The 12,676-nt window shown below is 38.0% G+C and overlaps 1 protein-coding gene across 1 annotated transcript; it reads left to right on the top strand.

Annotated features, from left to right (window-relative positions):
• The first annotated feature begins 8,114 nt into the window (after positions 1–8,114).
• Positions 8,115–12,405, top strand: LOC143884683 (uncharacterized). Its single transcript, XM_077388377.1, has 4 exons — positions 8,115–8,135; positions 9,107–9,147; positions 10,092–10,568; positions 11,853–12,405. Exons 2-4 carry the CDS (start codon positions 9,114–9,116, stop codon positions 11,969–11,971), a joined length of 630 nt encoding a protein of 209 aa, XP_077244492.1. The 5' UTR covers positions 8,115–8,135; positions 9,107–9,113; the 3' UTR covers positions 11,972–12,405.
• The last annotated feature ends 271 nt before the right edge of the window (positions 12,406–12,676 follow it).

The raw sequence follows: 12,676 nt of genomic DNA, 5'->3' as shown, positions 1-12,676 counted from the left end.
GAATGGAAAAGCTTATTGTAAGAGCTTCGAGATTAGGCTTGAAATCTCAGCATAGTGGAGTACCCAAGGAGCCAAACTTGGAAGAGTGGAGTAGGTCAAGTTGTGACCGAACCACTATAGAATCTTTGTGTCCTCATTGTGGTGTCCATTGTCTCTCTCTCTCTCTCTCTCTCTCTCTCTCTCTCTTCCTTTCATTCTCTTGCACGTGTGGTGATTGGTAATCTCCAACCTTACTTGTGTTTATGCTTTAATTGAACAAGGGTTAGTAAATGCACTTGTGTTAAATGTTATAGACTCATTTTTACAAGTTGCAAATGAAGCCCAAGTGTTTAAATCACTCACCTTTTAAATCATTTTGCCTGGTCATGCCCTTTCACATAGGTTTCACCTAGGGCCAATGACAAATAAATAGGAGGAGAGCCAAATGGTTGCTTTTTCATGTTTATATAGACCATTGTGATATGCTCACAGTCTATTGCCCCTATAATTGTGCTTAACTTACATATCTTTTGAAATAAAAATAAATATGCTTATAATGCTCTTTACTTTGTTTTCTATTTTGATAAGCATCATATGAGCTTCATTGACATATCATTTACACTTTGAATAACTCTTATAAGTTGTTCTTCATCTTGACACCCCACTTGCACTTTCACTTGCATATTCCTACCTTTTTGTTGTTGCCAAAATGGGGAGTATTTTGGGAATTGATTAGGTAGTCCATATTGTATATGCACCATATGCAATATAGACTACCTAATCAATTCCCAAAACCAACTATGGACATTAGAAGACAAGGATGTGCATCTATCTTCTTTCGATAGATGTGGAGCTTTGGCATATTGTTAACAATGGATACACTTTGCCTTCTAAACCATTTGAAGAATGGAATGGTGTAGAGAAAAGGCAAGCAAACTTGAACTACAAAGGTATTAATTATTTATTTTGTGCCTTATGTACGAAGGAGTTTAATAGGGTAGCTCTTTTTTATTCCGCCAAGATTATTTGGGATACCCTTGCCATTACCTATGAGGGAACATCTCAGGTCAAGGATTCTAAAGTAAACTTGTTAAAGAGCAAATATGAAATGTTTAGATTGAATCTATATGAAAACATATCCGAAATGTTTACCCGATTTTCTAAAATTACAAATGAATTGGCTAATCTTGATAAATCTTATCCTAATGATGAGCTTGTGGGTAAGTTGCTTAGGTCACTTCCTCCACATTGGGATCCAAAGGTTACCGCCGTACAAGAATCAAAGGATCTCTCTAAGCTCACTTTGGAGGAGATTTTAGGATCTCTTATCACTCATGAGATGCTCCTCATTAGCCGACAAGAGGAGAAGAAACCAAAAGAGAAAGAAAAAGATAGTAGGTCCCTAGCACTCAAAGCCTCCAAGGCGGACTCATCATCCTCAAGTGAAGCGGATTGTGATGAAGAGGAAGCGTTGAGAAAATTCAGAAGCTTATGGAGAAAGAAGCACAAGAAAGATAAAAAGAAAAAGAAAGTGACTTAGAGGTTAGAATAAGATGCTACAATTGTAAGAAGACGAGACACAAAAGATCAGAGTGTCCACTTCCCAAGTCATCATCCTCGAAGTACAAAGGAAATAAGAACGATTGGAAGAAGAACAAAGGTATTGTAGCCGCTTGGGATGCATCAAGTGCTTCAAGCAAAAGCTCAAGTGAAAGGGAAACAAATAAAGATGATTTATGCTTCATGACACTCACCCATAAAGATGAGGTAAATTCAAACCCTTCTCATAGTTCATCTAGTAGTGATAGTGGAAGCATGTCTTATGATGAATTACATAATACTTTGCATTCCCAAATTTCAAAAAATAAAGCTCTTAAGAAATTTATTTCCAAATTAGAAAATGAGCTTGATATGTTGAAAAATGAATCATCTTCTTCCAAATCTCAAGGTCAAGTGCAAATTAAAAATCTTAAACTTGAGATTGCAATCCTTAAGGGTTGTTTGGATGAGAAAACTTGCCAAATAGTCAAATTCCAAAATGTGGCAAGCTCTTCCAATTGTTATGAAGATGAGAATAATGAGATTTTAAAACAAATAACCCATCTCATAATGAAAATGAAAGCTTAAGATTATGTCTTCATGGATTTTTAAATGGTGATAAAATCATTGACATAATCATGAAGAAGGCTAGTCATAGACCTAAACATGTGTTTTATGATAAGACTAGTTTATCTAACCCTCATGTTAGATGCCATTATTGTGGAATTTATGGTCACTATCAATTCCTATGTGCATCTATGATTAGGGATAGTTGTGGGACCAAGAAAGCTTGGGTTCCCAAAGCCCCCACATGATTCTACTCATATATTTATCTGAGATTAGGGGATTGCACTTAAATTTGAATATCATTCTATTATGGTTTTTAAAATCCCCTCTTGTGTTGTATTAGTATTCTAAATAGGGGGAGTTATATGTTTGATTTTTTCCTTGAAAAATGAGGTGCTTAAAATTAAAAATTTTATGCCTTTGATTTTTTGACCCATCTTTTTGTTGATGAGAAATGGGGAGAAAAATCTAGAGTAAGAAAAATATGTTCGCTTTTATTGGAAAATCTCTTGTGCTTGTCATCATAAAAAAGGGAGAGACCGTAAGCCCAATGATTCCCACCTTGGCATTCCCATCTTCTTTTGATGATTCCAAACTTAAGTGATTTTATTTCACTAATGTGTTTGTTTGTCTTAGTTGTAGATCATAAATAGTGTGATATCAAGGTTGCTCGGATCAAGTCCAAGAAGCTCTTATTGGACCGTATTCGGAAGGCCAAAGTCATTGGAGATCCAAGAACCAAGAAGAGTTGAAGCAATGCAAAGTGAAGATCATTCTTTGAAGTCTTGTTAGATTGTAAAGATCCAATCCTAGTTTAGGTTTTGAGAAGCATAAATGAAGTGATCACACACCCCTAAATGAACTAAATGATTAAGTGTTTGTCCTTGTGGTGTTCCAAGACTTTGGAACCCTCATAACAATCCCAACTATGTATAAAATTGGAAGTACATGAGACTAAAACAAACTTAAAAACCTGTTGAAATAGGCTTCTCGAAACTCAGAGCTTGGAACTCCGAGACAGTCCTCAGAGCTCTGAGAAATGGTCTAGGGACTATATTCCAATCTCTGTTTGAATTACCGGAACTCCGAGTGTAATTCTCGGAACTCCGAGAACACTATGTCGGGAAAAAAATATATCCGTTGGGGTTTTTCGCAGAATTACGACTATGCCCCTCAAACGGTCATTTTTTGGTACGATATATATATATATATATATATATATATATATATATGAGATCTAAACTTCACCATATCCAATTCTAACACTTAAGAACCATATTGGAACATCCTAAGAGTGAATCAAGCTTGTTTTATGCGTCTCATCCTCTAGATTAAGGATTTGGATCATAGGCTCTTATTTGTACATCTTCTTCAAGATTGTAACACTTTGGAAGGGATTTTTTGTGTTCTTTCTTTCTTGACAAATCATTGTATTTGAGCGAGTGTTCGGAGAAGCGAAGCCCATTCTCCGTGGTGAGGATTGCCACAAAGGTTAAAGCAATTGGAAATTGTAATTGGCACCGGTCTTCGTCAAGGTTAAGAAGATCAACATAGTGAAGCCATCAACGAGTTTGGTTGGTGGAGTGGAGTAGGCCTCGTGTTTGACGACCGAACCACTTTAAATCTCGGGTGCACTCTTTCTTGACTCTTGCTCTTTTCATTTGCATTGCGCTTTAGATTTAACTTTCTTGCTTAATTGTTTTCATCTCTTAATATTTAATTGGGTAAAAGTTTTCAAAAGGTTAAAAATTTGATTTTATAAAAACCTAATCTCCCTCCTCTTAAGTTGCCAATAAGCATACTCAGGCCGAACATTGGAATTTCACTTTCTACTCTTCAGTTTCTTTCAACACAATGAAGGCTCCACTAAATCTCGCAACGATCCGCTCTCTGAACAGGAGATTCTATCTAGAAGACTCTCCCATAATAAGAAAAAGATTCTGGATGAAGAATGATGAAGCGTAACGCAAAATAAGGTATACAATCTCCTCTCTTTTCTTGTTGTTGTGGTGGAGTTCTTCTGAATGGTGCTAATTTTGCAATAGTTGTGTCACCATTTTTCATCATGATTTTTGGGTAGAATTTCATTTTTTTATTAATTTTTTATCATGCTCTGGATTATACATGTTGAGGAATGACATCTTCGAAGTCCCTTTTTCTCTAACAACCTGTTGGCATCGCTATTGGGTTTTATGTAACAGAGTAGCCAAAGTTGTTTAGGATTTTTTGCTTTTGAGAGCTGTTTAAACGTAATAACTTTTGAGAGCTGTTTAAACGATGAGATGAGTTAGTACAATTATCAAAAATGATAGTTCCGATATCAACAACCTTGAAATATTATGGCTGAACTGGGATTTCAATATCCATCTGCTTTTCTTACGTCCCCCACCTGCTGCAAATTAATCGACCACTTCAAAAGGGTTCTATGCTACAATAGACAAAGCCGAGAAGTAAGTGATATTCCAATACGGAAGAAAACAGTCAAGCACCCACAATAGGAAAAGTAAACATCAATGAATCATGTTGGTTTGTTCAAATTCTCAGTGTCTATGTTTTACAGAATGCCATGAAACTAAAAATGATATTCCCAACCATACAAGCCCATGTATATGGTGGTTCCCACAATTTTACAAGTCATGATTTGATGGGAAGGGACATTTTGATCCACCCATGTATAAGAATCTATATATATTATTAGGAGGAAGGTAGGTTTCACTGTTCATGCCTACGTGGAAAGCCTCCCCTTCCCCCTCAAATCTACATGCCAGCTTATTTTCCTACATGACAACCCATTCATAATTTTTCACCAGAAAATCAAAATATGTAAAGAGCATTTATAAAAATTAATTAGGTGAACTTGAGGCCGAATCGTTTCCAATTCTCTCCAAGCATCCTTCGGAGAAATTGGCGTATAAATCCTACATGGCCCTTTCCATACCTCAATCTCCCCACCCTTAATATGGAAATCTGTTGGACTTCACCGTTTCCATTGACGATTCCTCTCCAATTCCACCGTCTCACTACCATAATTATACATACCGAGCTTGAAAGAACTTACCATTTTCATATAATAAGACAACATGGATGGGTTCCTGTCGTGATGGAGAATGATTGCCAAGACGGGCAGTTAATAGATCGATTTGCCCTCTCCGATTCTACAATGATCCAAAGGTAAAGGTTGAGAGATTTGCTCTTTCTACTCTTCAGTTTCTTTCAACACAATGAAGGCTCCACTAAATCTTGCAACGATCCCCCTTAAACAGGAGATTCTATCTAGAAAACTCTCCAATAATAAGAAAAAGATTCTGGATGATGAATGATGAAGCATAACACAAAATAAGGTACACAATCTCCTGTCTTTTCTTGTCGTTGTGATGGAGTTCTTCTGAATGGTGCTAATTTTGCAATAGTAGTGTAACTTTTTTTCATCCTGATTTTTGGGTAGAATTTCATTTTTTATTAAGTTTTTATCATGCTCTGGATTATACATGTTGAGGAATGACATCTTCGAAGTCCCTTTTTCTCTAACAACCTGTTGGCATCGCTATTGGGTTTTATGTAACAGAATAGCCAAAGTTGTTTAGGATATTTTGCTTTCTAGTGCTGCCCTCGATTAGGCAGTGGAAATAGTTGGTTAGTTTGTAGGCCTTTTGGACTATACAGTGAAAATGTCTAATGTAAATTAGTTGTTCTTGAGCACATTTTGCTTGGCTAGTATGCAAGCTTTATATCTGTCCAACTCATCTACTTCAAATTTCTTGATAGACCATTGTACATCTGATGTGATTCTTTATAGACAAATGATTTCTTATCCCCTCAATAGGAAGTACCTTTTGTAAGCATATTTCGTCAATGCTAAAAAAATGAGAACTTTATTTTATTTCATTGTTAACTCCCATTTCCATTTTTGAAAGGTTCTTTTTGTTGTATATGATAGGCAATGGAAAATGAAAAAAGGGGTGGAGATATCACTACCCTTAGGATTATTATAAAACGACACCTCCTCCTCTTGTTCCACATTAGGGTTAAGAGAGAAGTGAGGAAATATCATTTTTAAAAATTTTATTTCAATATTGTCAAATATAATTTCGGCTTTTATTTCAACATTTAATTTTAAAAAATTGTCAGTCTTTTTTCCTTAGGGTTTTAGGCACACTGCATTTCCAAATTGCATCCTTTTAGGAAAAATGCATTTTAAAACATATTTCTTTAGTCTTTCAGTGCATCGCACAGGGAGTCCCACTAGTTTTCTATATATTTAATGGGTTGGCCGAAACATAACTTAATCATAAGTAGGGCTATCAATGGATCCATTTAGGATCGGATCTATATGTCTCGGTCTCAGGTTTCTTAATAGTACGTCGGATCATTTTCAAACTGCTTTCGTGATCTATTTTGAATCGGGACATCCATCGGAGTGCCCTAAGTCCCACCTAGGTTGTCACTTTGGTTGCACCTAGTTACCTCGTAGAGTAAACAGTGTAAGCAGTCAACAGGGAGGAGATAAGCCCTATGGTTACCTTGTAGATACCTCATAGAATAGTCGTAAGTAGTGGTGAGTGGTGTTTGGTTGTCACCCATGTAGAGCAATGGTGGGGGTTGTCCTGAGAAATCTATCTACCAAAAAAATTACCTGCAGTGTTTTTTGGTTGAATTTTGTTGGGAGTTCCTGGCATACCATGTCTGCAGACAAGCAGGAGACATCCCTAGTAATCTATTAGTTTCACTGTTCATGTGGACAGTCCCCCCATCTGGCGTTTGATCCTACGTGGCATCTTCTTTAGATTTAACGCAAAAAACATAAACACCAAATCTCCTATTATGGCACCTTAAAATCATATTGCTATTATGGATTGTTTCCTACAATATCGGGGTGGCATCCCTTTCTCAACAATCCAACGATTCTCTCTTTACTCAATTAACTTTTTAATATTTACTTCCGAATAATAACTTTCTAATACCGAATAAAGCTCCCTGATTCTCTTTTGGATTGCATTCTCTTGATATAAAGGTCATCTTCAATATATCTTCAAATCTCTCTCTCTCTCCATATTGTATTCTCTCTCCATTGGTGGGCCCAACATTGTTGACCCCACCCATAATTTACAAAATGAAGTATTGTACGGCCTGCCACACCATTGGATGATCCAAACAGTCCATTTGATGGGCCACGACGTAAATAGGCTACACCCCAAAATCTCATTTCCATCTGATGATCCTAGCCCTTCCATCTGATGATTCAAGCCCTCCAAACTAAAGAGAAACTGCATATTATGGAAACATCTATAGATTGGAGGGTTCCAATCATCCCATTGAAATGATTTTTGGGGCACAACCTATTTACATTGTAAGCAATCAAATGGATGGTTTGGATCATGTTCACTCCCAAAACGATTCTATTTCTAAAGAGGTGTTAAGTAGAATACTTAGGCAAAAAAATTAGCTCTCTCTTACTAGTTATTCTCCTAAACACACCTCCCCATGTAGCGTCCATCCTACTTGGCGTTTAGTTTTCCTGAACACACCTCCCCAAATAGAGTTCATCCTAAACACACCTCCCCTTCAGAGGCAAAAAATCAGCTAGCCTTCCCCTTTACTAACCCTTCTCGATATCTTCTTCTCCTAAACGATTTTCTAAGATCTCTGAAAATCGTCCCGGATATTCCCACATCCTTAAATGGGAACTTATCATTGAATGTCATGGATATTTTGGTCCTTTTACAAGGTTATTTTTGGCAGTCCACGTATTGTCTATCCACGTAAAGGTAATTCAAACGTCATGACTCCAGCTGTTACCAAATTGTCAATCTAGAAGATTCTTTTTCCAAATAAAGCAAAGTATTAGGATTTTTTTTGCAAAAGCCTCATTATTATATCTCCACCCAATAAGAAGAAATCGTGAAAATGAAAAAAACAGGGTGGAGTTATCACTACCCTTAGGATTATTATAAAAGGACACCTCCTCTTGTTGTTCCACAATAGGGCTGAGAGAGAAGAGAGGCAACATAGTAGAGATGAGTAAGAAAAAGAGACGGAGTCATCTTAAGAAGGTGAGGGTTTATTCTTTCCTTTCTAGAATTTTTCATCTATTTGGTAGCTATTCAACTAAGTCTGGCCATTTTCCATTTGGGTTTTATTCTCTCAAATTGTGTGTGTTTTTTTTTTTTCCGAGTGTATTCAGCTTTTTAATCTGTTTTTCTCAAGTCTGTCTTCTGATTCTTTCGTTTTACTTTTTATTGGAACTTTCTTTTTCACGTGAATCATCATTTGCATATTTAAGCATGGGGCAACAATACTTCTATTGGGTTAGACAACAAATAACTTACCTCATGAGATTTTGGGAAGAAATGAAGTTAGAAAAACAGATCACAACAAAGACGACATCGCGGCTGCCTGTTACAAGAGACATCGCGGCTGGCTGACTTTTCGGCAGATTTTGGCTTGTTCATATAAATCTTCTGAGGTGGCCGCTGTCTCATGTAACAGTGCGGCACTAAATGCCGTTCTTTGAAAGTCCCTAGCAAACCTGTTTTTACGCACTTAAAAAGGTAATTCCAACCAGCCTTGTTCCATTTTTATCTGAAAGGACCTTCAATTTATGATGGTATCAAACCTACTAAATTAAGTATAATCATATTATTTCCCTTTAAATTATGAAAAGGAAACCCATCACTAATAGTTTCACATCACATCACGGTGTAGATTCAGACTTTAGCTTAAATTGTTTAACATCACACACCACACGGTTACCTTAATTCAGAATTAATTACATTCAGATATGCTTGAATGGCCACTTTTCATTATAAGCAAGCTTGCATGACTGTAAATCCTATCTCCACCCCTTTTGTTTCTCCATAACTAGTTAATTGAAGCTCTAACAAACGAGCTTGAGTAAAACTGAAATGTAGAAGTAACCAAAACAAGAAATGAAAAACTGAAATGGTAGAAGTAACCAAAACAAGAAATGAAAATACCGTTGCTTTTCTTGTTTCATTGTGCTTATATGTATGTAAATTGACAGGATTAAGATGTTGAATGGAATGGGTGATATAGGAAAAAGAGGTACGAGTCTAAACTTCTTTGCTCTTTATATGTGGATGGACTATCGATTTCTTTGTTTTTTAATATTATTTGAATTAGGGCTGCAACAGCGTCGGGTTGGGTCTGGTTTTGTAAAACCCTAGCCCAACCCTAGCTGCCATTACCTTAGCCTTGGCCCTGAGCCAGGGCCGAAAATACTCAACCCAATGCCCGCCCTACAGGGTTCAGCCCAACCCTTGCCCGCCCTGATTGGCCCTAATTGGGCCGGGCCGACCATGATTGGACCTAGCCGGGCCGGGCTGGCCCTGCTTGGGTCGGACCTAGCCGGGCAATTTTACATGTTTTCGGTCTGTTTTATCGTAAAAGATCAAAATACTTCCACACAATCTATTATTCTAATTGATATATGATTTTTGGTGATAAATACATAACCAAAACCCAATAGATGGAGAAATGAAAAACAGAAAGGCTCAAGGGTGGGCCACAGGTAAAGTGTAAACAGGGTCGGGTCGGTCAAGGCGGGCCGGGGTAAAGTTTAAAGGGGGTCGGGTCGGGCAGGGGTATCAACTCTAAACCCGACCCGACCCTGAGTCAGGGCCAAAAAAATGTACCCAAACCCACCCTGAGGGTCAGATTTTCCAACCCTGACCCTGTTCGGGCTCAGGGCGGGTCAGGGCTCACAGGGCCAAACTTGCACCCCTAATCTGAATTATAAGAGATATTATATGGTGCTAGAGCGTAGGTGGTTCATCAAAATTTCCGCACTTGGTATTCGATCTAACAGCAGCCTCTTAAAAGTGGGCTAAAAAGTAAAAATTAGGAAGATGGATTTTAACCTAGAGTGAGATCCTACGTAGCAGAATCGGCTAAGCCACACTGGCAGTCTCTCTCCTTATATATTCACAACCTTTTTTGTACTTGGCTCCAATTCCTTAGCTACTTTGTTCTCTCTATGTTCTTTGTAGTTTTCATGGAGGAGATGGGAGGGGAATGTCGTCGGAAGTCTGACCATGTTGGCAAGGAGGCTGAAAAGATGGCGAAGATTCCCGTTGTATTGGATATTAACGTATGGGATTATCCGATTCATGAGATAACAAAGAGAGAAGAAGTGAGGAGGCCAGAGGAAGTGATTAACAGTGGAGATCTTCTTCCAAATTTCATTTTGAAGCCTTCATCAGCTTTAGTTTCTGTTAATGTCAACGATAAGATCGGTGAGGCTTTATCAGCTTTAGTTTCCGTTAACAGAAATGATAAGAGCGGTGAGGCATCCGAAGACTCTGCTTCAGCCGTGTCAGCTAAGGTCGATGTTGGTGGGGCCGATATTTCTTTCATGATGGGGCCCACTGCCACCGATACCACCAACCCATTGGCTCTAGAGAACCTTCTGTTGCATGTCGATCTCGACGAGGAACTACGCATGTTATTTCATGTTCGGAAAAGAGGTACGAGTCTAAACTTCTTTGCTCTTTATATGTGGATGGAGTATCGATTTCTTCATTTTTTTAATATTATCTGAATTATAAGAGATATTATATGGTGTTGTAGCATAGGCGGTACATCAAAAGTTCTGCACTTGGTATTCGATCCAACAGCGGCCTCTTAAGAAAGTGGGCTGCCTTAGGATCAAATATCCTGGGTGATACCGCCTGCATGTTACTTCATGCTAGGTCACCATATAAAAACTCAATTAATAAAACTTTTAAACAAATGTACAATAATGCTAATGCTAAGAATATTAGGACCTCTTTGGATTCACTGTGCATTAGTCTCTATTTATTGATAAGATTATTTGAATTTAATCTTTCTAGTAAATAATAACATTAATTAGGAGTTCATTAGGTCCTAGTACATTTCTTTAAAAGTTTTATTACCAGCTCCTTGGATTCACTTGAGTTTTTATATGGTGCCCTAGCATGACTGCATGAAGTAACATGCAGGCGGATACCATCCTTGATATTTGATCCTAAGGCAGCCCACTTTTTTGAGAGGCCGCTGTTGGGTCGAATACCATACCAAGTGCGGAACTTTTGATGTACCACCTACGCTCCAGCACGACACGATTTCTGAAAGAGGATTTGCCTGCAAAATCTACTTTTACTATCATCAATAAAAGGCAATTACCTTAACTCAGCCTATCCAAGGTGGGCATTTTCTCAATGCAAATCTTACCTATTCTGAACCTCACGTTTGGAAGGGTCAATCTTAACCCAACCTGCCTCTAAATCTCCCAACCCTAATCCAACCAATCTGACCTGATTTCTGAAATCGAGGAGGGTTGGTTTTGGATTCGCCTACGGCTTAAACTGAAAAAATATAAACAAATAACTTTAAGATTTTAAGAATCGCAGTAAAAAAAAATTAGGTGGACGTAGTTGGATCGAGTTGTCCAAGACCTTAGGCATAACCCAATCGGGTTGTCTTTTACCCACCCAAGCCAAAATCAGCTGGAACCTGTCAATTTGGGTTGAGCCTAATCCAAGTTGCTCTCCCATAGCGACGCTTGAGCCACGGCTAATTCAAGACGGGAAATCTGAAACTCGACCGAACCACAACAAGCTTCCATCTACCCGCAAACTGTTTTTTAACCTACTCACATGGGCTATAGTTGTCAAATAACCAACCACCATTAAGCTTTTAAAAATATTCACTTGGTATTAAGTAAACATCTTTGGAATCCAGTTTCCTAATTTGTAAATAAGCATATTTTAATCTAATCTTATTTGCAGATGGGATTTGCGAAACTACTTTGAGAATTGAATCAAACCTTTCCCACCATTGGGTTGTAGATGGTAACGAACAGGAGTCGTTGTCCAACAAGAGGCGGGCTATTGATCGAAACATCTAACAAAGACCTAGTTTCGGAGTTTTTTGACGGGGACGATTCTCGGTGGGAAAATGGTTCGAGCTGGGGAACCATATTGCGCCTAGTTGATGAACAGTTACCTAGATCCGAGATGCTGAACAGTGTAAATCTTGGCTTCGATAATGTCGGTACAGAGAATTCCACAAATTGCACAATTAGTGAGGGGCATTGTGGAAGTGATTATTCTGCTCCCTCTTAATCTCTGCTGATAATAGAAGATTCCAAGTTGTGTATTGTGGATGGCGGAAGTGAAATTAATTTCTAATTTAGTAAGAATTTGGAATTTGGTAACGGCATTTCCACAACAACAGGCGTGGCCATGAATAATCTGGATAACAGTGGCCACTCTTATGGTGTCTCTCATACAGTTTCAATAATCTGAATAATTTCTACCGGCATCTTAACAGTTTCAATAATCATAATTGTGTGAATTACATTCAGTAAACATACACTTTTGGTTAGTCTGGGTCGTTGATCCATTTCTGTTTATATAAATGACGATAGCCTAAAAGTCACATGCAAGTGATAATCCTAGCCATCCAAGCAACTGCCTAGAAAACGAGGATTAACCAACATTCTAGTTTCAAGTCAATCCATATGGACACTTAAATACTACAGAGCGTTCCAGATAAGCAGGTTGAATCAATGCAGAGGGACAATCCAACTAATGATTGAAGCTGCTCGAGG

This window comes from Tasmannia lanceolata, unplaced genomic scaffold (assembly GCF_043159265.1).
Source record: "Tasmannia lanceolata isolate RefF3 unplaced genomic scaffold, GAP_Taslan_0.1 ptg000002l, whole genome shotgun sequence".
Taxonomy (NCBI): domain Eukaryota; kingdom Viridiplantae; phylum Streptophyta; class Magnoliopsida; order Canellales; family Winteraceae; genus Tasmannia; species Tasmannia lanceolata.
This window is presented reverse-complemented; position numbering and strand designations above follow the sequence as displayed.